The sequence below is a fragment of the Aythya ferina genome (assembly GCF_964211825.1).
Source record: "Aythya ferina genome assembly, chromosome: 4".
Classification (NCBI taxonomy): Eukaryota; Metazoa; Chordata; class Aves; order Anseriformes; family Anatidae; genus Aythya; species Aythya ferina.
The window spans coordinates 19,107,272-19,133,852 of record NC_140300.1 but is presented as its reverse complement, the minus strand read 5'-3'; the positions used below and the strand labels follow the sequence as shown (position 1 = coordinate 19,133,852).

General features: G+C 44.2%; 1 protein-coding gene and 1 long non-coding RNA gene across 2 annotated transcripts; both read left to right on the top strand.

Moving 5' to 3' along the window:
* The first annotated feature begins 2,405 nt into the window (after positions 1 to 2,405).
* Positions 2,406 to 8,640, top strand: LOC311435472. Its single transcript, XR_014692139.1, has 3 exons — positions 2,406 to 4,162; positions 5,766 to 5,884; positions 7,728 to 8,640. It is a non-coding gene; the product is annotated as an uncharacterized lncRNA (long non-coding RNA).
* Positions 8,641 to 9,283: 643 nt separating this feature from the next.
* LGI2 (leucine rich repeat LGI family member 2) lies at positions 9,284 to 26,581 on the top strand. Its single transcript, XM_084516487.1, has 8 exons — positions 9,284 to 9,483; positions 9,693 to 9,764; positions 13,067 to 13,138; positions 16,495 to 16,566; positions 17,128 to 17,199; positions 18,316 to 18,485; positions 22,350 to 22,514; positions 24,213 to 26,581. Exons 1-8 carry the CDS (start codon positions 9,287 to 9,289, stop codon positions 25,028 to 25,030), a joined length of 1,638 nt encoding a protein of 545 aa, XP_084372613.1. The 5' UTR covers positions 9,284 to 9,286; the 3' UTR covers positions 25,031 to 26,581.

Below are 26,581 nucleotides of genomic sequence, written 5' to 3'. Positions count from 1 at the left end.
CTGCTCCACTTCAGGCAGAATCTTTCTTCTCTGAAAGGTCAAGACACAAGAAGGGATGCCTCAATCATTCAGTCTAGCACCTCTGCATCAGCAATTCTTCTCCCTCCAGCCTACCCTGAGCTAGCTGTTACCGATCCTTCCTCCTGCCGGTGGGAGGGAAGAGTCTCGTGCCCTCTCACGTGGCCTTCAAGGTCCATCTGATACTTTGCTGAGGTTTCAGTGTCCTGCACCTAGACCCCATGCAGAGAGCTATTAGCTTACTTTCCAAGCCTGATTTTTTTTTCTTTCCTTCAAAGCAATGCCTAAACTGCAGCTTCTGATGTCTGCATTGCTCTAGATAAAATCTTCCTGACCCCGTGAGAGATTTCACAACAAAAGAAATTATTTTGTTGCATCGGTATGATTTATGAGTATTGAAATGTAGACAAGAATCCTAGCAAGGGAAACAGACATCTGATATGACAAAAAAAAAAAAAAAAAAAGATACTGTTTAGGTGCACAAATCGGAAACATTGGCTTCCCTGTTACAGCTCTGAATAAACCAGATCAAGTTAACCATATGACCCAAAACATAATGGAGTGTTTGCATTAATCTTAAAGACTACAGAAAATCAGTAAATCAGTGTCTGGAAGATTAAAACAGATTTCCTGAGCTTGAATACTCATCTTTTGTCTCCTGTAGGTGTTGTGCTAACCTAGCTGTGTTGCAGAGGTTGGTGAAGCAACCTTCTTTCACTTCATATCACTGCAAGTCCCAGTGTAAGACATGTAAATGCACTGAAGTAAGTAAAATCATCTAGGAAGAGGAACTTTCCCGATGCATGACTGAATATACAAGGGAAGAGAAAGACACAGAAATGAGTGGAAAGTCAGATCTACCCTAAATAAGCATTATCCTGAGAAAAAGCCTGGAGAGGCAGTTTTTGAATTATACTGTCTGGAAGAGACTTGGCAGAAGCAAAGAAACTGTCCTTGTTTACTTAGTCCCTCCAATGCCCAAAGGAATGGGGTTAAACATTTTGTAAGGAGCATCATTGCATCAGTTTCTCCTAAGCAGAGTAACTTGCAAGGCCTCCACATATTTTGGTCAGAAAAAAAAATATCTTGTGTTTGCTGATTTGCAGCCTCTTTAGGGTCAGTTTTTAAAAGATTTTCTAACCTTGTCCTTTTTTTTTTCCAGAGTGGTCTGTCTTATCAGACTTGTCTCGGGTGGGTACATATTGTCACTCCTCTGCCAGGTAGGAGCAGATTAGAAACTTTGCAGGTTGCTCTCCTGTTGATCAAGAAACTGGTGTGGTAGGAATTCGTCTTTTGAATTTGTTTCCTTTACCTGCACACAGAGTGTGTGTGTAGATACAGACAGAAAACAGATTCAACAAAATCCCATGTCAAGCTGTGTGTCAAGCCAGTGCTGTCCGAGCCTCCTCTGTGCTGTTGGTACATCACTGATGTGCACGTTTATTTGCTTATTTAACCTTGATAGAGATCGAAGAGAATTAAGCTTAAATAGAGATGTGCAAAGATTGCTTGGTACCATTAAATGTAATGTCTTTTCCACTAATAGTTAAAACGATTTTGGTCTAAAGCATTCTTGACTCAGCTTAAGGTTATGACAGCCAAAAAAAGACGTTTTATGTCTTTCTGCTGTTTCCCAGTTTAGAAGCTTTCTTTATTCATTGTTGTGTTTCTTTGCTCTGTATTAGAAGGTTCCAACTTGTTTTTCCTGTTTCCCAGCGTTCCTAATAAAAACTCCAGCAATAAAAAAGCAATAAAAGATAAATTCACTTTTCAGAAGGGATTTTATCATTCACTCTCCAGGCATGCCTAAATCCACCCCCACCCCAAATCCACAAATACCAAATCATGATTTATGTTCAGGGATCACAGCAGAAGGTACAGCTGGTGGTGTCTCCCAACCTTTATTCACATCATTAACCACGAGGGAATAAAACTTGGAATTAGCTGAATAGGTGCATATTTTGTAAGCTTCATGCAAAGATTTTTGTATATTATAATACTTTATCATGGAATGACTAAGCAACTACTTTTTTTTTCCCCAATCTATAAGTGTTATTGCATAGAACTAATGCTACTCACAAGATGAGCCATGCACGCAAGGAAAGGCAAGTGCACATAACAAAATCACGTTGTAAAAATAGTTCTGCATTCCAACCCATCATTTAAAGAAATGAGGGAGGATGATTCGTCAGCTGGGTGACTGAAGCAGTTGTGTGGGTGCTGCACTCGGTGACTGTGTTGTGCATGGGGACAGGACGGGATGGGACGGGATGGGATGGGACGGGACGGGACGGGACGGGACGGGACGGGATGGGATGGGATGGGATGGGATGGGATGGGATGGGATGGGATGGGATGGGAGGGGTGGGCAAGCACCACCAGCAGAACCAGGCACTGGTGGGCAGCAGGGTCTTGGCCTGACCCACGTCTCCCTCGACCAATACAGCTGGCCTGACGTGAGTGGGATGCAGAGTTTCACTTCTTTAAGAGGCTGCCACAGTCCTTTTCATCCTTCCCTTGAGCAAAGCTGAAGCTTTTTGGCCAAACTGCCCAGAGCAGTTAGCTGGAGCAGATCTGCAGGGACTATCCTCAGGGATGCATGCGGGCAGGCATCACACCCAAACTCAGCAAGGTTTTGCCAGCCTGAACAGAGCCCACAGTGGATATGTGCACATGAAGGAAGGTGTGGTGGGCTGGTTTTCTGACCACCAGGCCTCAGCCTTGCACTTATTCAGCTAACCAGCCCAGAGGTCCCAAGGAGTTAAGCGCAGACATCATTTTTTTCTCTGATAGCAGGCTGGGGATCTGTGGGCAGAGTTCAGCCACGATGCTAAAACCCCATTCAAGCAGAAATGTCACGTTATTTACTTTCTAAAACAACGCTCTTATTACAAAGACATGTTAGGAGTGAAAATACGACAGCATCTATTTTGGGTTGTCATTGATCTTTAATTTGCTGTGACCTGAAGGTTTTCTATGTAGTCAGTGCTTTTTGGCCAAAATATATGACTGCAGGGAAATGAGTAAATGAGTGCCAGAGATGTTCTTTTTTTCCTATGAAAAGACTGAAATTGCTTTGTGTAAATGTGTGGAAAATGCTGATATTTTGTTTCTATAAATACTTTGCCTCCTGCGTGCTGTATTTCATTTGTGCTGTTTCCTAGGAGTATTTGGCTTCTTATCACTTTTACGCAGGGTGCTGAATACAAATGAGCTACAGTTTACCCAGCAACCAATCTGAGGAGCATTTGTGGCTGTTGTGCATTTCCTGAGCAAGAGTAACTACTGAATGAAGCAGATTACCCTGTAGCCTTGCAAAACATTGAGGATTATAAAACATGCATTTAGTGGATAAATACACAGAGGAAAATGCACAGACACTCTCTGTTTCTATATGCGGATGTGTGCATATATGAATATATCTGGGTGATGTTAAAAAAAATAATCCATCATTTTTAATGAGAGTTTAAATATAGGCAAGGAAAAAAAACTCACAGTTGCACGGTTGCATTTCTTACTCTCAGTGACACCACCTACAAGCAGGCTCCTTGTTTATGGAGCCTATAAACAGAGCTCTGCTATCACGGACTCAAATGATCCCAGGATAATCCAGGCTGAAGAAACCTCAGGAGGTCTCCAGCCCAACCTCGTCTCAGAGCAGTGCCAGCTCTGAGGTCAGACCAGGTTGCTCGGGGTCATTACTGCCGTTTCTCGAAGCCCCCAGGGATGGAGATTGCACAGCCCCTCCAGGCTGTCCCACCGCCCGACTGCCCTCCTGGGGAAAGCCTCTCCCGTGCATCCAGTCTGCACCCCTCTCGTTTCATCACATGCTGTCTCTTGTCCTCCTTCCATGAGGTAAGAGCGAAGAGCCTGGTCACCTCCTCGTGGGTGCTGGAGGACTCCTGGAAGGTGCCCCCGAACCACCTCTCCTCTAGGCTGAAGGATCCCGGCTTGGCCTCTCCTCACAGGGAGGTGCTGCAGCCCCCATGGAGCTCACCCCTGCTGCTCGTCCTCTGGCTTTTATTTGAGGCTCAAGGCGTCTGGGATTAAACCTGCCTTCCTTGTATCGGGATATACATCAGGATACACATCAGGATAAGCTTCTTAGTGCACTGGATGAGGGTGTATGTCATGGTAAACGTAGGTAAGTGAAGCCGCTAAGCACAAAACATGCTTTAACATGGTGTAATGTCAGTAGCTACAGAACCCATTTAGTGAAAATACGACTTACATCCTTCAATTTTAAGCCTGTAGCACAGTAGTTACCACACTTGATTTTCATAGGATTGGGATAAGAGGAAAAGAACTGAGGGCTTCTTGCATGAAAATGAGCATAGCAAGCCATGGAGGAGCTGCTTTCCAGCCTGATGTTCTCCAGGTGGGAAGGATGAGCAGCTGGGCTCTCAGCCACTCATCTTCACGTAGCTGCTTCATAAAGAAAGAGCTGGCGAGGGGACAGAAACATCTACAAGTACTCCAGTGTACAAATGCTGTGGTGGAAACAGAGCTCTTAAGATATAAAACCAAGCAAGATAGACTTACAAGGGAGAGAGAGGAGCACACAGGAAACGACAAGGCCCCTTCCCCTTCAGGCAGCACCACCGCCTTCACACTTCCAGCAGCATTTAGCACATCTAGGCTCTGGAACAGACCAAAATCACGTAGAAATTAGGATGAAGATGAGAAAATCTATCAAGGATGGCACCAAATGCCATGCTGCCGATATAGCCAAGCTGCTTCAGTCTTGGGCTGTTCTTTCTGTCCTCCTTTGCTGTGAAAATGGGGTCTAACTTACCTGAAATTCAGAAAATATTCATAGCACTTTCTAGCATATATAAAGCTATGTCAGATTAAGTCCGACTCCTTTGACTAAAACTGGTGTTTGCAACCTACAAGCTGGGTAATGTCTGTTGTGTGACAGACATCATCTCTATCTTTGACTCAGATGTGCAGAAGCCAAGATATTTCGGTGTCCCTTTCAGCAGGACTGGGAATGCAGAGAATCGGTGCTTTTCTGAAGTGGTTCAGTGCACGTGGAATCAAGCAAAATTGGGGTGAAGTGGTCAGGGGGCTGCAGCTGATCAAATAGCATTAAAACTTGTTAGCTGATTGTAGAACTTCTCAGTAAACAGGTACATACAAGGCAAAATCTGACCTTCTTTATCTGAACAGTCCCCTGCCATAATTCCCACAAAGGCTGTTTTCCTTCTCCCACAGCCTCCCTGTCTCTGCATCTGTTTTTTATGTGAGTTATCTGAATTATGGGTTATCTAAGGATTTCTTTTCAAATGCCTATGGTTTTGAAGGACTGCAGGTTATCTGAGCCTTGGCCATGCACAGACACAAACACCAAATACAGTATTTCAGTTTCATTGATTTCAAAGGACATAATCCATATACATTTGCTACACTTTTTTGTAGCCAGTGCTATAGATATTCTGCCCTTGAGAATATAAACGATGAATTTTACTTTCATTTACAAGTCTAATTTAGGTATTTTTTACTTTGTTTAAGGTGGAAAGAGAAAAATTAAAACTCCTAGTTGACTTTTTGCGGGTCAACTAGTGCACCAATTCTCATACAGAGTCAACCTTCACATACAAAAATCCCTTTGTTTTGTAAATTGCTGTCCTCTCTATTGGCTTTTTTTTTTTTTTTTTTTTTTTTTTTTTTTTTTTGCCTAGTGCTGTAAAGAAATGCAACTTCTGTTATTGCACTGTCTGCTTACATTTGGGTCTATTTCCCAGAAACCTTGGATAAATTTTGAGCTCAATTGGTCTGAACCAGTTTTGAGAGGACAGAAGAGATCCCATCAGACCTCATTTGAGGGGTGGACAGGGAGCGCTCCAGCGAGACCTTTTGCCAGGTAGGACTGTAGGTGAAGCTAGGTGTGAACACCTCTGGGGAGCCCCAACTTATTCTGTTTAATCGTCTTTCCCACAGCATGCCTTCCCCAGATCCAGTGTTGGAGCCACAATGAGCCCATGTTTAGGGAGCTTTTGGAAAACCTGTACGCAAGGACAATTTGCGTGACCAAATGCTCTTCTTCCAGCAGTGTGTAACATGAGTAACAACATCTGTCAAACAGAGCATGCAGCTTATGTCTGGTGTAAGAGAGGGGGGTGGAGAGCAGGGTGTCACTGCAGCAGACTGCTCTCCTGAAGTAGGATTTGGAAAGCTGTAGTTTGATTAATTCCTGAGATTTTTTTTAATAGTTTTTGAAAGCATACCTTGTAGTGCTGCATTTCAGCAAGGAAAACTGCTTTCACACTTCCTTAAAAGAAAACTGCAGTAACATACCAGGTGCATGATCTGGTCCAGAAACCTTCAGAAGGCAAAAGCGAAGGACATTTAATCCTGACCAAGCAAACTAAACATTTGGTACAAAAGCTGGATAAAATTCAAGAGAATAATAATGTACTCTGCATGTTGCAGTCCATCTCCTCTAGCAGTTGGAGTCCAAAAAGGTCACATCAACCACGAGTGAAGAAAGAAAGGAAAACACTCAGCAAAATGAATATTGCTCAGAGCATTAATTTTCCCATACTTTCTTCCACAGCAGGGTCACAAGGAATTAAGTGTCCTCGTATCAGGAACACTTCTACTGACATACTTTCATCTCACCCAATTTTTTTCCCAAATTTCTTTGGACAGGTGGTCAGTTGTGATCTGCAAATTAACCTAGAAATTGCATTTTCTCAAACAGAAGGTTGAAATCTTTCTTCCCTTCTACACTTCTCATGTCATGTGGAGTGGGCCAATCCGTGGTTTTCTGTCCACTGTCAAAGCCACCATGAAAATACAGTGAACGGGTTTACATTAATATTATACTGAATAAAGCAGGGGGGTACAAAAAAGAGGATGAGAAGCAGATATGATACTGTGTGAGAAACACCTTCCTGATCTTGAAGGATCAGGGTTTACAACTTTCACGTCAGGATATGTCTTTTAATATTTATGTGCTCCTAAATGTCTGTGTGATTACACTTCCCTTCAATAACCAAGGTTTTGGAAAAGAGTCATTGTTAGCAGGAGTGACAATGATAATATCGTAATCCTTCAAAGTGCCAAGATGCCCAAGCCATTCTCAACTGAGAATCAGCATATTTTCCATCCAATGTCCACTTTGAGGACCATGCCCTTACACATGTGCACTTGTCCATGTTTTTGTGCACATTTGACTGTGAGGAGCACTTAAATCTATGGCATATCCTTTGTGCCTCGTATATCTGGTCAGATTTTTATGTCACGCTCATTGACATGCTGTCTGAGTGCTTCTTTCATTGTGTTACTCATTCTAAATGCCATTTTATCTATGGGTATCTGATAGCACAATCATTCATATGCAGTTGACTGCATTTATTTGTGTCATGACTTAAATGGATGCACCTGCAAGCCTACATAAAAAATCACATAAACCTATGAACTGAAATTTGAAGGAAAGCAACAGAATGCATTCTTCCTTGTTCTTTGGAGCTCTGTTTTGACACCTTTTTTCTTCTCAAGTGAAAGCATTTCATTTTTATGCAGGGCTACCGTATGGATACAGTAGACAACCCTTCTTAAACAAACAATTTCCAAATGTTGTTTTAAGGAAATGTATATATGTGCGTGGGTGCGTGTGTATGCATATTTATATTTCTACACCCCCACGCACCTGCTTTCTGTCATTCCAATGTTTGGAAACCATCGCTCATTTTTAATTTCAGCAAGACGGGGCCACCCGCTGCATCCTGCTGCTGCTCCAGGCTCTTTCCTCAGCCTCTCTCCTGCATGTGTCTCCCTTCCTTGTCCTCCTCCAGCAGCCTGGAAAGGTCGCTCCTAGGGCCCTGAGACCCCACACAGCCACCATATGGAGTGGGTCGGGTGCAGGTGAAGCTGTGCGAAGCCCAGCAAGAAGGGAGAGCAGAAAAGCCGCCTTCCTCTTCCCTGCAGATGTGGAGGTGACCAGCAAAGAAGGTGCAGCTAAATTAGAAAGCGGCTTGTCTGCAAAATTAATTGTGGCAGGGACAGCAGGTTAAAAAGCATTCCCTTCTGAAAAGAGCCTGTGTGAGACAGCTCAGCTCAAGTAGAAGTTGCGGATTTGAGTTGGGATCATAAAGTCTTGGGGATGAAATAGGTGTATATCTTTTAGAGAAGGTGCTTTATATGCCAGTAGGAATCTACAGGCATTTAAAACTTTGTAGCTATCCCACCACCTGAGACCATTCATGCCACTTGGCAAGAGTGAATACTTTGGTTTCTGCCCGGTGCCAAGACAAGAGGCAAGAGGCACAAGCTGGCACACAGGAGGCTCCATCTGAGCACCAGGCAGCACTTCTGTGTCATGCGGGTGACGGAGCCCTGGCACAGGCTGCCCAGAGGCCATGGGGTCTCCTCCCTGGAGATCTCCAGAAGCCACCTGGATGTGGTGCTGGGCAAATTACTGTTCTACCCGTTTTACTTCTCACAGCTTTTTTTGCCCATTTCTTCTGCTTTACAACGAGAGTGTAAAGTGCCTGTGACCCAGCTGTAAGAAGAAAATCGAGCAGGGCTCGTAGTTTGCAACAATTGCTGCGTGCCTGCCAGTGAAGTATCCTGAGATTACTGTGGTTGTTAAGACACAGATGTCCTGCAGAACAGCTCCTGTGAAGAGGTGTGTTATGTGAATCATTAAAATCACGGTGTATACATATATATTTAATAAAAAATACATATGTATTTATACAAGTGTGTGTATATATATATAAAAAAACTGGGAATATATATAATATATATATATATATTTATGTATATATATATAAACTGGGAATGTCACCGACCTCAAATCATTTCTCTGGCATGCCTCAACCTAACCAGATGGTACAGGCATTAACCTACTGACTCAACTCTTGCTTGTATATTCCCAATTTTTGCCCCCTGGAGGGGATGACACACGGGAACAGCCACATGGATTTTGGGGGTACTGCACAGGGGAGCGGCCACATGGATTTTTGGGGGGATGCCACACGGGAGCAGACACCTCACTGCTGAGCATCTCCCTCACGGGGGGCCAAAAAAACAAGGCGAGGCAGCACCCCCACGCTGCTCCACGACACACCCCGGCTCCAGGAGGGCAAAATAACCCCGTGGGCACCCACCCACGGCCTCAGCCCCGCCGGGGGGCACCCGGGGCAGGCGCTGAGGGGAGCCGGGGCCAGGCCCCTGGGCGGGCCGCGCAGCCGCGGGGCGGCGCCGCGCTGATGTCAGCCCGGGGGAGGTGGCGGCGCGGGGGGGAGCGGGCGGCGGCATGGCGGGGCCGCGGCGGCTGCTGGCGCTCCGGGCTACCGCGGCCGGGCTGCTGGTGGCCCTGGTGGCCGTGCCCTGCGGCAGCCGGAGGCCGCCGGCGCCTCGCTGCGGGCCGCCCTGCAGCTGCTGGCGGGAGTCGGCGCTGTGCGTGGGGGCGGCCGGGGCGCCGCGGAGCCTCCCCGCCGGGCTCGGCTCCCTGTGAGTGCCCGGGGACGGGGGGCGGCCGGGGGGTCGCGGTCATGTTTGTTGTTTTTTTTGTTGTTGTTGTTGTTGTTTATTTGTTTGTTTGTTTTTAGCACGGTTTCCTTAAGCCCTGCCCGCCTCCCCCTCTCGTCCTTCCCTGCGGGCAGCGGCAAAACCCGAGGCTCCGGGAAGCCTCACCCGCGGCTCTTCTTTCCCTTCGGCAGGAGCCTGGTAAACGGGACCTTCTCGGAGGTGAAGGACAGGATGTTTTCCCATTTGCCCTCCCTGCAGCTGCTGTAAGTACCCCGAGCACGGGGCGCCCGTCCCCGCACGCTGCCCGGCGCCCCGGCTGCGCTTTTGGCAGGAGCCGGGCTGAGGGCACGGCGTGCGCTTGGGAGCCCGGGGCAGCTGTGCGCCATCCTGCAGCAGCGTGAGCCATCGTGCAGTCTGTTTGCACTGCCCAAAGGAGGGCAGAAAGCGCTTTCTGGCGCCCTGAGTGCTTTTTTTGAGTTTCAGCGTTAAGTTCAGGGCAGAGTTCCCCTCCCCGTCCGTTTGCACTGAGCGCCAGGTTCACGGCGTGGTGTTCCGGGACGCTATGGGGAGATGTGGCATGGCACGGGGAAGGCAGGAGGACACCTGCACCCCTCCAGGAAGGGCTCTGTGCCCAAAATGTGTGTGTTGTCTGCAGCGTGACCCTTCTTGGTTTGGTGGCTGCCCCAACTCCTGGTCTGGCCAGGGCTGAAGGGGTCCCATGGGCGGGATGCACCCCGTCGCAGGAGGTGACCCTGCCACATGTCCCAGCTCCCGGCACCCTACAGCGAGGTGCTGTGCCTCCCTGTGCCAGGCCAGCCCTCCTTGCCTCGCCCTGGTGGGGCCCTGAAGAGATACAAGGCTAAAAGATACGTGGCCCAACAGAAATGTGGGCTGAGCGCTGGCTACAGAGCCATCAGCTTAAATTGGTCTGGGGGAAGAGGTGGTGTGATGCATCTGGGAGTGCCATGGCCAGCTGCCTCTCCTGCGGCCTGCCCGGTCCTTCTCCCACTCACTGCCTGGGGACAGGGACAGCACCCCATGGAAAACACTGGGGAGAAGTGGGCAAGGTGAGGGCTGGAGGCCAGCAGGAGCAGGGAACGATTGTTCCCTTGTGTGTGGCACTGGTGAGACCGCTCCTCTAATACTGCGTTCAGTTTTGGGCCCTTCACTACAAGGACAGTGAGTTGCTTGAGCATGTGCAGAGAAGAGCAACGAACCAGTGAAGGAACTAGAAAACACAAGTTATGGGGAATGACTGAGGGAATGGGGTTGTTTGGTCTGGAGAAGAGGAGGCTGCAGTGAGGATGGTGTTGGTCTCTTGTCTCAGGTGATGAGCGATAAGATGTGAGGAGAAGGTCTCAAGTTGCACCAGGGGAGCTTTAGGGTGGAAGTTAAGAGGAATTTCTTCACAGAATCAAAATCTGCTCCTGGAAAGGTAGTGGAGTGTCCTCTGTGGAGGACATTCAAGAGATGTGTGGATGTGGCACTAAGGGACGCCGTTAAGTGATGGGACTTGGTAGGTTGGGTTGGTGGTTGGACTTGATCATCTTGAAGGTCTTTCCACCCTAAATGATTCCATGATTCTAAGGCCTGTGGGGCTGAGTCTTCGCAGGTTCTGACTCACCTTTGGTCAGGAGGTCTACGGAGGCATTCACCTTTGTTAACACCAGGCAACACAGCCTGGGATGAGAAGGTTGATCAACTTTGGTTTTTAGGGTGAGAGGATACAGTAGGCAAGATAAGCAAATAATTAATCACCTCGTTTCTAAATACAGCTGTCACAATGTATGCTAATGAAAAATTGCATTTACTGTTGTGCTAAGTTTTTGTTTGTTTGTTTTTCTAATATACAAAGTATTTTCTAATATTTCTTACATGAAAGGCTTACCTAAGCAAGGAAAAGCTGATGTCCTCAAGCCCCCTTTTGTTGAAAGCATAGATCAGGACTAAAAGCAGAGCATGTTCCTACAATGCCTTCTCTGATCTCTTTGGGGAAATAGAGGATTTACCCTGCAGTGTTTAAGCATAAGCTAAGTCCCAAATCAAAGCTTTTGTGGGACTTCAGGACCAGCACAGAGTCCTGTGCTTTGCCCATCTGTGAATGGGTGGAAACAGCAGACCTGTGCCATTTGTGAAGGAAAGAGATGAATCTGTAGGTGCAAAATAGAACAGGGGAATCTGAGCAGATGAAGGTTGTTCCCTCTCAATAGGTGTAACAGACTTCCAGGAAGAAGTGTTGGGCTGGCAGGAAGGTCAGCTGTTGAGAAAGTCAGAAGTTTCATTTTATGTGGCAGATCAGATGTTGGACTGAGAGGGGTTTGTAACCACCACCATCATCACCTTGGACCCTGACACGTTTCATTGGTCCATGTAATTGGGGAGTTTGCCCTTCAAACAGCCAAAAAGGGAGGATGAAATGACGACAAGTACTGAACAGAGCACTGGTGTACATCAGGACTGTATCTTTGGTCACAGTCACCATGATGAAGCAGTAATGCAATGATCACAGGGAAAGTTTGCATTTCATGTTCATTAGTCGTATAAATTAATTTTAGCAAAATGCCTAAAACCATACAAAAAGAAGATTAAGTTACTGTAGTAAACTGATCAGTGCAAAGATGTTCACTTATAGCTGAAAATTCTGAAATTTTACAAAAATGATTTGAGTAGCATTTGCTTTTTAGACTGAAGAAGTTTTGCTCTTCAAAGGAGATGGCTGAGTTTGCCTTTGAACATAAACATTGGAGACTTGTCTACCTGTGTGCTCTGATACAGCAAAGGAGGAACGTAGCTGGCCAAGCCTTTCCATGGCTTCCTTCTCCTAACTGCATTCTCCTGGCTCAGATGAAAACCACTTGGGGCAGCTCCAACACATTTTGGCCCTGAAGTTCACAAGGCAGGGCAAGGCAGTACCTGGAGCTGCTTCTCCTTGGTTCATTTGGATGTGGAGTTTTGCTCTCCAGGGGCAGGAGGGCTTTCTGTCTCTGGCAGTTTGAGCACGTCTGCATTTGCAGCTGACAAACAGGTCGTGCAAACTGTGTGCTCTCCTCCGACGTTTACAGGTTGGGCTTGGAGCATCCACCTGTGAGCTAAAAACAAGCGAGCCCTGATCCACCAAGATGGCATAAATGGAAGCTGGTGCCGGTGCAAAAGGGCTCCCTACGTCTCCAAGCTTAGGAGAGGCACTGAGATGCTCTCTTGAAAACTTTCAGCGTGGCTTCAGGGTTGTGGGCACCTGGGGTCCACACTCAGCAGACTCACCCTGAAAGGACAACTTGTCCTACTTAGGGGACAAAGCAATCTAGCACCAGGCTGTATTTAACCAAGGTGAATGGTACAGCAAACGTATTTCTTGGGGAGTAGTGGACATGAACTAGCATCACATTATGCCTCTTTTTAAAATTTTTTATAGACCGTTCCACAGTGTTTTATGTGTGCTGCATTGGTGGGGCAATGTGGGCTGGAGTCGGTAAGATGGGTTTGGTCACGGTCAATAAACACAACTGGCGTAACACAGTGTGTTGGGTTTTAATGTGCTTTCCTAATGCCTGCTCTCTGTTTGCAGCTTGCTGAACTCTAACTCCTTTACTGTTATACGAGACGATGCCTTCGCCGGTCTCTTCCATCTAGAATACTTGTAAGTCTGGTATTTTATGTATATCCCCGTCCTTTATAAATCAAGATGTTTTGATAAGTTGCCAAGACTCCTGCCATGAAGTCTTAGTCTTTGCTATGATTACCAGGAGCAGGAGAGATGAAGGATTTATGTTCCATTTCTGTGCAAATGTCCTTTATGGTTGCTCACCATTTTCCAGAGGTTGCAGTGGATTTTTAAAATATGCCGTGGGTGCAAGGTGGCTCTGTGTAATTACCGTACACTGAAAAAATGTTGTTGAACAAGAGCTTGTCCTGGCTTTACAGAACAGTGCCATCACTTTGAAGGAATTCTGGATCTCAGGAAAGAGGCGGTGAAGCCTCTCGTGGCCTGCTGACAGCCTGAAGAGGAGCTGCAGGGTGTCAGGGTACTGCCCAGAACGGCCCTGATTACCGGACTGGCCCTCTTTCCCCAACTTTTCTCTCCAACTTTGTCTTTGTTCTGATATTTCATTTAATGCCCATGGCATTTATTTTCATATTATAAATAATTATGAATATATGGATATATATAAACATATATTTCATATAATTATTGTAATTATTTATAGTATTATTTACATTTATTTGACTTTCCTTTTTCTTAACTGAGTTCACGTCTCCATTGGTTTTTACATCATTTTCATTTCCCGATCTTTTTTTTTTTCTTTTTTTAGGTCACCCTTTTTTCTTTTAAAAATGTATTAGCCCTGGTACCAGGTTGTCCTCACTTCTACTGCAAAGGACTGCCATTTCTCTGTGTTACCGGACATGAGCTGGTATGTTTTAAACTCTGAATATAATCTGAAAAAAAAAATTTGTCTTTCCACCCACCTTTCTGCGCTGAAAGGTAGCTGTGGAAAACATTTCTGTCATTGCCTAAAGGAAGACCAGTGCTCATAAAACTGATTCTTGCTAAGGACTTGCAGGTAAGTAGGTATTAAGTTGGTGTATGTTCAGGACTAATGGTCTAATACACGAGAAGCAGTCAACAGTAGAATTAGCAGACCAAGAGGTAGAGGATAATCGTAAGTGATGCGTGCTGAAATCCACAATTCAGCTACGTTTAGGTTTTTGAGTGACAGTAAGTTAGCTGATTATTCTCTTTTCCAAGTGTCTGCAGGAAAAAAAAAAAAGTAAATTGTAGAAAGCTGGTAAAAAGGAGAAAAACAAAACACAAACCCAACCCTGCAAATATTTTTATGTTGTTTCCATGATGACTTGCTTAGGCTTTGAAGAGCTGATGAGTCTAAAATGGAGCTTGGCACAGTAGCATACGCTACAGTAACTGTTGCATTGGTAACTGCAACCAGACCCCTGTTAGGAAGAAGAAAATCCTGCCCCTCCTTAGCTCATCAAAGGGACAATTTCTGTCTCTGGCTGCTGGTTGCAAACCAGGGAACACAATTAAGACTGGTAAAGCCTTGCAGTCTGAATTTCCTTCAGTGACAGCCGACCAAATGGTCTCAGTTAATGGTTGTGGTCATTCTCCTTGCCTTGCCAAGTCCTGAGGGCGCTTCCTCTTCCCAGCAAATCTCACCAGTACCTTTTGGGAACTGAATGTGACTGGGCTTTTTGTTTTTTTGGGTCTCTGCAGACAGTAACACCGTCACAGTTGTAATAGCTGGTGTCTCACAATTGCCAATGATCAGACCTTACAGAGCATAAGGAAACCTTACTGAAGAACAAGAGCAAGCTTCTTTGTGTACCATGCAGTCTCCAAAGGAAGAGCAGCTGGGGAGCACCCACAGCAGCTACCTCTATCCCCTAGCAGGAGCACTGTGTCACACCGCACTCGCAAAACTGATAGCAGGATTCCATGCACCCGCACCACTGACACTGCCAGCCTACGTTTGCGCAGTGTGGATGAGAAAGGTCTGATAAAGATGGGAACTTTGCTGCTGTTCCCAGGGTAGAAGGCCTTCGAGGCTGGGTTTGGTAACACAGGAATCCAGCAAATTACTGAGTCCCAGCCTAAATTTCCATCGTCCCTCCATGCTGTGTTCAGTGAAGCCGTGTTTATTTGCACTGAGGGCGAGCTGGCGGTGTGTGTGGTACTGTGTCAGGGAGCAGTTTGGCTCTCTGCTCTGTGGATTGAATTCATTTCCCCAGGCTGCCTTGTAACAGAGTATGGTTGACCCTTTACTGACATCCTCCGTGCAGACACGATACTTTAGTTTGCATCCTTTGCATGCAGTGAGGTTCCCAGTCACTTCATGAAGGATTTTGGCTGTCTCAACTCAGGAACCCAGAGCTCTTGTCATCTCACCTCCCACTCGGGGCTGCAGCCCTGTCTTGACTCTTTGAAGCAGTAACCTTGATGCATAATGATCTTTCCTATATTTCCCTGTAAGACAAACAAGGATGCACAGGGGAAAGGGAGACCATTTTGTTTCATAAAACTATTTTTGACGTTGATGTTCAGTTTTCTTCCTACAGATACAGCTGTACCATGCAATATCTTGATGGCCACCTGGCCGCAGCGACGTTGCAGTGCTGATGGTATATTTATGGATGTGTCCTCAAGTGCTCTGGGGTCAGGATGCTCGAATATCAGCTCTTTGTTTAAATGCTGATGTGCATTCGGGATGAGCAGCATGCTCCAGCAATCGATGCATCACTACCATTGTTCTCCAGTACGCAGGGCCATGACTTGTGTGCAGCTGGGTGCCCTGCAGAGGTGATGTCCCAGCTGGAGAGCGCTGGAATGTGGCAGCAAGAAGACAAACAGGGCCTCTGGCAGTGGTCTTTCCGTTTAGGCAGACTTTGGGCTTGGGATACCAGTATGTAGGTGCAGTTCACGTTGTTGCAGAGACAGTGGGCTGGGAGCCCTCCAGCTCTGCGGGTGCAGAGGTGATACTGTGCGTACAGCCACCTGGCTGTGGGCACTCTTCCTTCGGATGTGGGCTCCTTGAGCAGTGTCCATCTGCAGCCTGTGAAGTCCTGGCTGTTTGCTGCCCAGTGATTCCACAATTCAGGCAGCCGTTGAGAGGAAAGCAGGACTTTAGCTTCTAAAGTCCATCTCAGAAGTCTGTCTTACCCAGGTCTCTTTCCTCACACAACACGCTCCATGAGAATTAAACTACAAAGGAATAATGTTGTTTGTTTTTTTTTTGCTTTGTCCATTTTGTTCCTCTGCTGCCAGATATTTGTGGCCTGGTGCCTGCATCATTACTTGTGGTACACCAGGGGCAAGGTGATGAGGCAATATGACCAACTCCACCAAGACTTCCCCACCTCTAAGTCTGAAGGGACTACCCAGGAACCTGCTGAGTTTGGAGGACATAGGCTAAAGCACTGGTGTGGTGCTCATAACGTTAATTAAAGTCTTTGAAAATAGTTTTTTTTTTTTTTGCCTAGATTCATTGAAGGAAACAAAATTGAAACCATTTCAAGAAATGCATTTCGTGGCCTCCGAGACCTAACCCACCTGTAAGTTATTTAACATCCAGTAATTTGTACTCGAGCAAAACTCTCCTTGCAGATAGCTGGCTTTCAAGCCACATTTAATACCTCTGTTTACCTCTGTGCTTTCAGCAACCTTCAACAGTCAGTAACGTGCCTCCCACAAATTAAAAAACGGCCTTAAAAAAATTCACAGGCACATTCAGCTGCCTGTGCATGCTCACAGGTCGTGTTGGGGTGCAGCAGTTGCCTGTGGGTGCTGCCAGTGGTGCCACCGTGGTGCTGTGTACGTGTGGTTAACATTCCTCTTTCTTTTCAGCATGTTCAGTCATTGCTCTCTGTGTCACATTTCACCCAGGCAATAAAAAAGCTTTATATGTTTTACTTTTGCGTCAGCTTCATTTTCTTTCTTTGAGCAATCACCATTCTTGAATGAGTGTAATTAATGCCTGCGTGTTCCTGGTAGTTAACAATGCCAGTGGCTGGACAGTATCCGATAATTAACATTCTGTGAGCGAGTTCAGACTTTGTAAGAGTCAACAAGATGAGAGATAACAATTATATTAAGCTATAACTTTTTTTTTCTAGTTCTTTGGCCAATAACCATCTTAAATTTCTGCCAAGGGATGTCTTCAGTGACTTAGATTCTCTAATTGAACTGTAAGTAATGAAAATCTTCCTACTGCCTGCCTGCTTCTGTGTTTCTATTGCTCTGTGTTTGAAGTTCTGCTTTCGTGTGTGTCTGATATCTGCAGAAAATAAACGTGCATTTTGCTCTTCTGTCTTTTCTCTAAGATTGTTTACTTGGTAGATCCCTCTAGAATAACTGCTATTTCTCAAATCAGTGTTGCTTCTCATGGTGCTGTACATAGCTTGCATTATTGTACTTCTCTCTAATGTTTTATTTATATTTTATTTTATATTTATATTTCTTTAGCAAAAGGGAGACAACAAATTTTAAAACTATAATTTCTCTGCATAGCTTTTCCTGTTGCTGTTGCAAGTATTACTTGAGATTATTTTAGTGAAATGTATTAATTAAAATGTTTTTTTCCCCTGATTTTGTGCAGTTGTAGCACATTGCTGACTTATAGTCCATGTTTTTTGTCTGTGTGTGTGTAACTAAGCTGCTAGTCAGCATCCCTGACTCTCTTAACTAAAGAAGTACAATTGTAAGCCGCAAAATTGCCAAAGCATTGGAGAACAGGCATAGTATGTGAAATTGTACGTAAGTTAATAGGGGGGAGGTTAAACTGACAGGACTCCCCATCAGCAGGGAATCTGAAAATACCAGTCTTAGGTCTGTTTTTTAACGTAGCACAAAAGTGATAGCAGCAAGCCCACCCTGTCAAGCACTGGTGCTGCGTAGTTTGGTGAAGGAATGGGGTTTGTCTGTGTCAGCAATAGATGATGGGAAGCAGACTTGCAGCAGACAGCCGCCCTGTGAGGATTTATTATGCTGTAGTCCTAATCCTATGAAAACGTGTAAATACAAGTGACTTTGCACATGAATCACAGTGCTCTTATTAGTAGTGTTATGCATGGTCTTATTTCTTAGACTGAAACTGTTTTTCCGAGGACAATACTTCCGTGAAGGAGTGTACATATAAAGAGCATCAGAATAAAACTTATCGAGTCTTTCCTCTTCTCAGTTCAAAAACAATTCAAAGGTACTCACATATTTTTAAGTTCAGTATGTCAAGGTGCTAACAGTTCTGTAGTGTTTATGTTGCTATCAACCTTTTCAAATATATTTATTTCTGTGTGTTTTTTTAGAGATTTAAGGGGAAATAAATTTGAGTGTGACTGCAAAGCCAAGTGGTTGTTTTTGTGGTTAAAGATGACAAATTCCACTGTTTCTGATGTCCTGTGTATTGGTCCAGCAGAATATCAGGATAAGAAGTTAAATGATGTGACAAGTTTTGCTTATGAATGCACCACTACAGGTATTCAGAATGCATATTTCTAAGCACACTGCAAATGGTCAAATATCAGAGCTGTAGACTAAACCATTTCATTTCTGTGAGCATGACCTGGGGGGATGAAGGGAGGAAAGGGTTACGTACCTACAAAGTACTAGAACGAGCATAAAATGAGAAAATCTCATTTTGAAGCTGAAATACAAAGTTTTTATTTGGATTAAGTGATAATGGGAGAAGAGCTGGGACCATTCATATTCCAAAGGGCTTGATTATGACTCACTTGTGACTTAATTTCCATCACAGAATGCTTTCTGTTTTCTGGAATAAGGCCATATAGTGATGTCGGATGAGCTTCCCAAAATCTCTGTATTTCACAGAAAGCAATGATGAGAAGTTTAAACGATTTGGCTATATCTGCTACTTTTATTCAATAGGCCACGATATAATGTCATCAAATGTGGCAGCAATACTGCCAGCAGTTCTTTATAGAACTCCATTAAATTGGAGAGAAATGTCCAATAATATTTCAAGTACTGTCTTGTTCAGGATCTTGACTTTTATTTTAGGTAATGTAAAGCATGTAGAAGGAAGTGAAGAGAATCCTGCATGTGGGTATGCTTATATTTTATGACTAAATAGCAGACGTTGCCTATATTTAAATGCAGTCACATCATACAAATGAGAACATCAGCTCCGAGTATTGCTTTCATGTTTCGCGTACATAATGTCAGTATTTTGCCTTTTCTTCTATACAGTAATGTCAGAGGCATTCAAGTTCTCATCTGCCATTGAGTCAGTTGTTGTTAGGAGACAGTAGAGAAGTTGATTACTGGTAACATAAGATAAAGTCTCAGGACAGGGTCAGAAAAGTAATCCAAGGGCAATATGTTAAGTGAAAGAGAACGAACTCATAATTCAAAAATATGTTAGAAGAGCAGCAGAGGTAAGGAGTGATAATGTGCCACGTGAAAGGATGTCAAAAACAGGCGAGCGATGTTGCTTAGAACTGCTCCCAGGTTATGTTACTGTGTCTGTAAACAGAAGAGCAGAAGTACGATGTTAAAAGTAGGCTTCATTTCATTTCAGTCTGGTTTAAGAAATTTAACAGCACCGACAGTGTTGCAAAAACAAGCCGTGTCTTCCTGGTCCTCAGACCTGAACTGACTTACCTATGCTCTGTCATGTCTTTGCATCTAGATACTGAGCTATAAAGTGGCTACAGACAAAATTCATGTGTTAATGTTAGTCCCTTTGCCTGCTGGAAGTGAAATTACACCGAGGATAAATGTAGCATCACGTGCTGCAGCGCTCCAGTGGGTCTGCTGGCCTGTGGCTTAAGCCCACAGCTGTCTTTTCCTTCTTTGCCCTTGCTTCACCCAGATCTAAAGGGAGGCTAAATATGCCCATATTGATTCCCCGAGGGCTGATTAATTACAGGCTCAGACCTGTGCTGTATTTTGAAATAAAGTAACATATCCCCTAGGTATACTCTCCTTTCCTGCTCAGTGCTGGTCAGTGCTCTTAGCACACGCTCCCCTGAGGAAAGCCTACAAATCTTTCATTCACATTAGCCTTTAGCACCATCTTCCCTCCTTTGCCAGCCTTGATTAGACTCTCATTGTTTCTGCTCTCTGATGCTCTGTGAGCGTGACTGGGTGTAGCATGTGGTAACAAAGGAGTTTGCTTGGTAAAATGTGCATCTCAGAGGCTCCATTGCATTTGCTGAACTGACACAGTGATGGCAGAAGGGGAGATGTAAAAGAGGTGCTGCCAGATTAAAGGAACAGCCAATGGATGAAACTCTTGATCACTTATTCACAGTGAGAGTGATTGGCAGTGCCAGTGACCTGCACTTTTAACTCTTTCTATGGTAGTATATTGTCTTTCCCACTTCTCATGGCTTGCATCATGCAAATAGGTAAACTCATTTCACTTTTGTGTGTGTGTGTTTCTCCTGCAACCATGTGCAAGGGCGCCGTGTTTTTGGTTATAAGCCCAGCTTGGCTTTCAGGAGGCTTGAAGACAGGCCTTCCCCTTCCATCGCCCCTAAGGCCTAGATTTTTGGCACGCCCGATGTGGCAGCATCTCTTTACTGTGTAACTCTGTCCCACATTAGTCTGGTATTTCCAGCTGGTTTGTCGCATTTTACTGATTATGGCTGACATAGTTACCCATTTTTAGTTGTCCAGTGCCATAAAGAGCCCAAGGACAGGTACAAGTAAAAATAGCTGTGTTAACACTGAATCATTTCTGAATGAGCAGTGGATTTTAACACATCGACTGGTATGTTTTAACCCACAGATTTCCTTGAAGTGTTTCAAAACTGTTAAGATGTTTTTTTCAGTGTTAGATCTGTTCTGTTTTTTGTCCCCCTCTCAAGATTTTAAAAATATTTCAACTTTCTGTGACTATATCTGTTCCTGTTCCATACTTTACTTCTTATGATTTATCACTTCTACTTTCTGCAACCTACATTGTCAGTTTTCTCCAGTCCTTTTATTTTCGCAGTGGGAATGAAGGTAACTTTGTTTTCCTACCTGCACTGATGAATCAAGCCCATGCTCTATCTGTAACAGTCTCTCAAAGGATGGAGACTGTCACTTCTGTTGCAGCTGTTCTGTTTGTGTAATGGTAGTCATCTGCCTTTATTCACCAGAAGTGTAACTTCTCAATAGCAAAGGCTTTCAAGCATGCAGAGATGAATTTTCCATTGGAAGACATGCATTTCATAACACACTGAAGTGAGGGACCAGGGTGAGTGAGGGCTTAATCAGCATTTCACCCCAATCCCTGGATGTTCAGGGCTTTCCAAAGTAGGAGTGAATGGTGGAAGCACAGAGCAGAACAGAGTTTAAAAGAGTGCTGTCTGCTTCTGCAGAGAAACTCTTCGTGGGATAATCATTTCCTTTTCTGTATATTTATGTCTACGTATAACTCCTGGGCAGGCCTTCTGCCACCTTCTAGACAGAAGCACCTTAGAAGTGTCAGCTTCTCTTTGTCAGCTCTGCTATACTGATGTCCTTTTCTGATAACAATGACCTTGACAACCTGTCAGGCCAAATATCAAACTCAGACCCAGTTTGCTCTTTTTCCCCAAATTGGTTCTGTGCTGGCTACTGACTTTAGCCCAATGTGACTTTTAAAGCTCAATGTACAGGCACTTGGAGTTTGAGTAGAAATCTTGAATTTTGGAGTTACGCTCCTGGCCTTTACAGGTTGTTCCAACTCCTCAGTCTTAGCATCTAGAATAAGTTTTCCACTGGATAGTAATTTGCAGGTTGGTTGTATTTTATGCTTAAACTACTTTACAATGCCCTGTAAAACGGTACGTTAACTGAGTTTTTGATTACACCATTTTGTCTATGGTCTAGCTAAAATGGGGTTATCCCCAGGCAAACTTCGGATATAATTTCACTTTCTGCCTGGTTTAGCGTAACACAAATTGCTAGTGATTAAATTTGCATGTCTTAAGAAGTTATTGGACTTCAGCTGGAAGTTGCTGTCTCTCAGCTTGAAAGTGATTCTAGCAAGGCCATTTTACTTGACAGGAAAGCAACTTCCAGCTGTGGGGAAAGAGACTTCTCTTTGACAGCATGTGAACATGATCCTAATTTCATGGATGCCAGCCAGCCTAGCTGCAAAATCTGAATTCTGCCACTGTTTACCTATTTGATCTCCTTGGCAGCTGTATTGCCAGAGGACAGTTCATGATGCTTAAAGCAAGGAGACACTTTCCCCTGTTGCTGCATGCCTCACATGAGCACTGACACCTTCATCTTAGGCTAATACAAAATTCAGAATATATCACTCATTTTCTAGTGTTTATAGTCAGCAACTTTGTGTTTTCAGCAAGGACCTGTCCTAACTGTTGTAAATGTATATTCCTAGATTTTGTTGTTCACCAGATTTTGCCCTACCAGTCAGTGTCAGTGGATACATTCAACTCTAAGAACGATGTGTTTGTAGCCATTGCACAGCCCAGCATGGAGAACTGCATGGTGCTGGAGTGGGATCACATTGAAATGAATTTCAGGAGTTACGACAACATCACAGGTACACAAACACTGGGATCCCAGTTGTTGATGAACTATTGGCATTTCACAAGGAAAAATTGTGAGGGCGAGACACATAGATGGGACCAGATGATGTTTTTTGTCCTGCATCTATATTTAAACTGGCAGATTAAAGTTCACGATATTTGTACAAGAATAATTTCATGGAGTAGTGCATTTTGTTCATACATGCACATTTAATCTTGCTATAGCACACAAACTAGGCTTTTTCAGCCTGAACTTGTGAGTTGTTCTCAAGGTACAAACACTAACGTGAATGTCACAGCTGAGCCACTCCCTGCCTGAATCGCACTAAGTTAAAGGATAGATTAAAGCAGCCCTCGCTGTTAGTGAAGTGCCTGCAAAATAGAAGGCAGAAATATTCTGCTGCATGTAGAAAGAAATAGGCTTGAAGGATACATGTGGGTGGGCAGTCTACAAGCCTACAAGTCCACTGGACTTGTACCCTAGCTGCACACCCAGCACATGTGCAGAGACCCATTTCTCAAATGACTATCCTACGTTCTCAGAAAGCCCAGCTTAAGCACTGGACTCTGAAATGTGTGAGAGTTACAGACTACAATCATGTAAAGAGCTTTTTGTGGAGCCTAAAGTGTGTTTTGTAGGGCTTAGGAACAGGTTGTTCACTTCGTTGGGGGGGGAGGGGGGGTTCATTATTAGCTGTATGTTTGGCATTCAGATGTCTGAATTTAGCCCTTTACAATATGGGCTCATGGACCTGAGCTAGTTGTCAAGATTGCCTTAATACTCAACATGCAAAGAAAGAAGTGAACCATTTTCTAGAGTGCTCTTTGACTTAGACCAGAAAGAGCCTGAATGATCAGCTCAAGTAGTCATGTCTACACTGCAAATACTTTATGGTACTGGAGACGAATCCCTACGTTACTGGCACTGGATGGGTGATGGTTCATCACAGGCTAGCTGTGAAACAGCAGTGGGTGAGGGCCAGCTGGGGACAGAGCAAGCACAGGGGTCTGTTCAGGTTCAGTTCTACATAAACTGTTTCAGAGACAACTTCTTTTCTTGCAACAAATCATTTCATAAATAGTTCAGTTGTTACCTTTTGATGTGGGTCTTGTATAGTGACTTGAGATTGTTAAAATGGACCATAACTTGATATGATTTAATCTGGCAACTGCAGTAGTCCTAAATATTTTGAGTTTAACGTAATCCAAAAATTCAGAAACAACAGAGTTAGATTTATCTTTTTCATCTTGCTGTGGTACTGATATCCACAAGACGCATCAGTAGCAAAAAGCTGACTCTGGCCCTCTTGGACCAAGAAAAACAGAATATATTTCATTCTTCTAGTTAAACTGGAAATACAGACATCCCATGAATAAAAGAATTTCAAATTCTTGCTGAGTCAAGAGATAAGAACTGTTGTAACTGAGTAACAAAATCTGGTTCAAATAATTGTTTTGGGTAGTATTTGGACAAAGGATTCTGGATAAAGAGTAGTGAGCAGTTTAGGGTTCACCTTTAAGGGGTGCAATTTGAAGTCAGTTTTCCAGTTACCGGGGAGAAGAAAGCAAGAAAAGAAGCTCTGATGGTGTGTAGTAAAAGACAATTATGAGATGACAAAGATTTACAAGAAGGGATGGGTGATTTGGTAATATTTTTGTGGTTTGAAGAGTGCATTGTACTGTGCTAATATGTGCTTTTCTTTGGGCAATAGGTCAGTCCATAGTGGGATGTAAAGCCATTCTTGTTGGTGACCAAGTCTTTGTGGTGGTGGCACAGCTCTTCGGTGGCTCGCACATTTACAAGTACGATGAAAGCTGGACAAAGTTTGTCAAATTCCAGGATATCGAAGTGTCTCGCATTTCTAAGCCGAATGATATAGAGCTTTTTGAGATAGACAGTGAGATGTTTTTTGTCATCGCAGATAGTTCCAAAGCAGGTTTGTCCACAGTGTACAAGTGGAATAACAAAGGGTTTTACTCCTACCAGTCCCTTCACGAGTGGTTCAGGGACACCGACGCCGAGTTTGTTGATATAGATGGGAAATCCCATTTAATCCTCTCTAGCCGCTCACAGGTCCCCATTATACTCCAGTGGAACAAAGCTTCCAAGAAGTTTGTCCCACACAGTGAGATCCCCAACATGGAAGATGTCCTGGCTGTGAAGAGTTTCAGGATGCAGAACAACCTGTACATCACGCTCACCAGGTTCATCGGTGACTCCAGAGTAATGAAATGGAACAGCAAACAGTTCGTGGAGATACAGGCTCTTCCCTCCCGAGGAGCCATGACGCTGCAGCCTTTCTCCTTTAAGAATAATTACTACCTAGCCTTGGGAAGTGACTATACGTTCTCCCAGATATACCAGTGGGATGGTGAAAAGAAGATCTTCAGGTTATTTAAAGAAATCTATGTGCAGGCGCCGCGTTCTTTCACAGCTGTGTCAACGGATCGAAGAGATTTTTTCTTTGCCTCCAGTTTTAAAGGAAACACACAAATATTTGAACATATCATCATTGACTTGAGTTTATGAAAAGCTGCTGGATTGAAATTCATGTAGAATGACATTTATACACGAGCAAAACAGTGACCTTTCCGAGAACAGGGAGCACCTATGGAGTATGATGACATTTTCTGAACTTTTAAAACTTGCATATTAATCAGGGATTGCATTTACTCGGTTGCTGCATGACATGTCCGTTCTATCCTTTTTCAAAGACACTTTGCAACCTGCAGCCGTTCAGATGAGTGTGCAGTGCATTAGGATTAATTTTGACATCTAAGAACAATATAAATTTTACCCAGAAAACTACCTTAAATTGGACATCTCATAATGAAAGCAACAAGGAAGCCATACCATTTCTGTGCTTTGGCAGAGAAATGCTTTTGACTCTTTAGCTAAGATCTCAGCAAAGATTTTAAGATTAGAAGCAGGTCATCATGCTTGCTGATGAACTGTAAAAGCAAACGAACATTCCGGAATACATTTCATTTTGGTTTCTTGAGCTCTATCTTCAAAATCTGTCTTTGTGGTTTGCAGTAAGACCAAGGTGTCATTTTAACTCATTGTAGATTAAAAGGAAAGTCAAAATCTATTGCCATTTTTCTTATATTAATCACTATTTCAGCAACAAATTGTACGTAACCAAGAGCCCAGCCCAGAGTACTTGGGTGGCCAGGAAAATAAAGGTATTTTGCTTCTAGACTGTGAGATCTTAACGAGTTAATACAGACAGAAAATAACAGAGGGCTGCTTGGTGCCTTGAGTGCACTGACTATAGATTCAGTCTACTTTGTGGATTAATAGGTATTCCAGAAATACATCTCATTGTGCCCTAATTCACACTCTTCCTGATGATCCCGGTAGATTCTGAGGTGTTTTACCAAGGTCTTATTCTTCCACAAGGCACAGCTTAAATTTAGTTTGTAACATGCATCTACATCCGTGTTCTTCATGCTGCATCTTGTCTGTACACAATGAGATGATTTATTCTTCTGAGTTCTCCCTCCAGCACAGCTCACAAGCAATAAATTCAGGTTTTGGTCATCACAAGCTGTACTCGGGGAATCTGAGAACCAAACAGGACTTTGTTGTCACCAGGTCTTTTGAAACTGAGGCAGCTAGAGCTGTTGAAGCTAGAGCTTACCCTGGCTCCAAGAAGAAGAGTTTCCTCTTGGTGGCCCCAGACTTTTGCTGGGTTGCCAAGCTTTCAAAAGTCTTGCAGGTTATGCAGCAGGATGTGAACAGTCCACGTCTCGTTGGTGTTTTGGGTGGCTACAAAATAAGGCGTTCATTTATCTTAAATCTGGCAGCAGTCCTGGTGTGCACAGAGCCTCTGGCAGGGTAACAGCTGGGGACCGTTCTCCTGGAAAGGCTCCAACATATTTACCCAACAAAGTTGTATAGCAGAAGCCTTGTTTGTTTTGTTTGTTTTTTTTTGTGTATACAATATTTTCTTTGTTTTCATACTGCATCGCCTGTTAGGTTGTTTTATCATGAGTCTTGCTGCTGCACTTCCACACTGGCTAATAGCAAGGCTTTGTGTAAAGCAAGTGGAGCAAATAAAAATGCCCTTTTTTTCCA

Excerpts from the sequence above, each read along its gene's own strand:
- LGI2 (XM_084516487.1), top strand. The coding sequence starts at position 9,287 with ATGGCGGGGCCGCGGCGGCTGCTGGCGCTCCGGGCTACCGCGGCCGGG. Across the intron at positions 9,765-13,066 it reads TTGCCCTCCCTGCAGCTGCT|CTTGCTGAACTCTAACTCCT; the intron begins GTAAGTACCCCG and ends CTCTGTTTGCAG. Across the intron at positions 16,567-17,127 it reads CTCCGAGACCTAACCCACCT|TTCTTTGGCCAATAACCATC; the intron begins GTAAGTTATTTA and ends TTTTTTTTCTAG.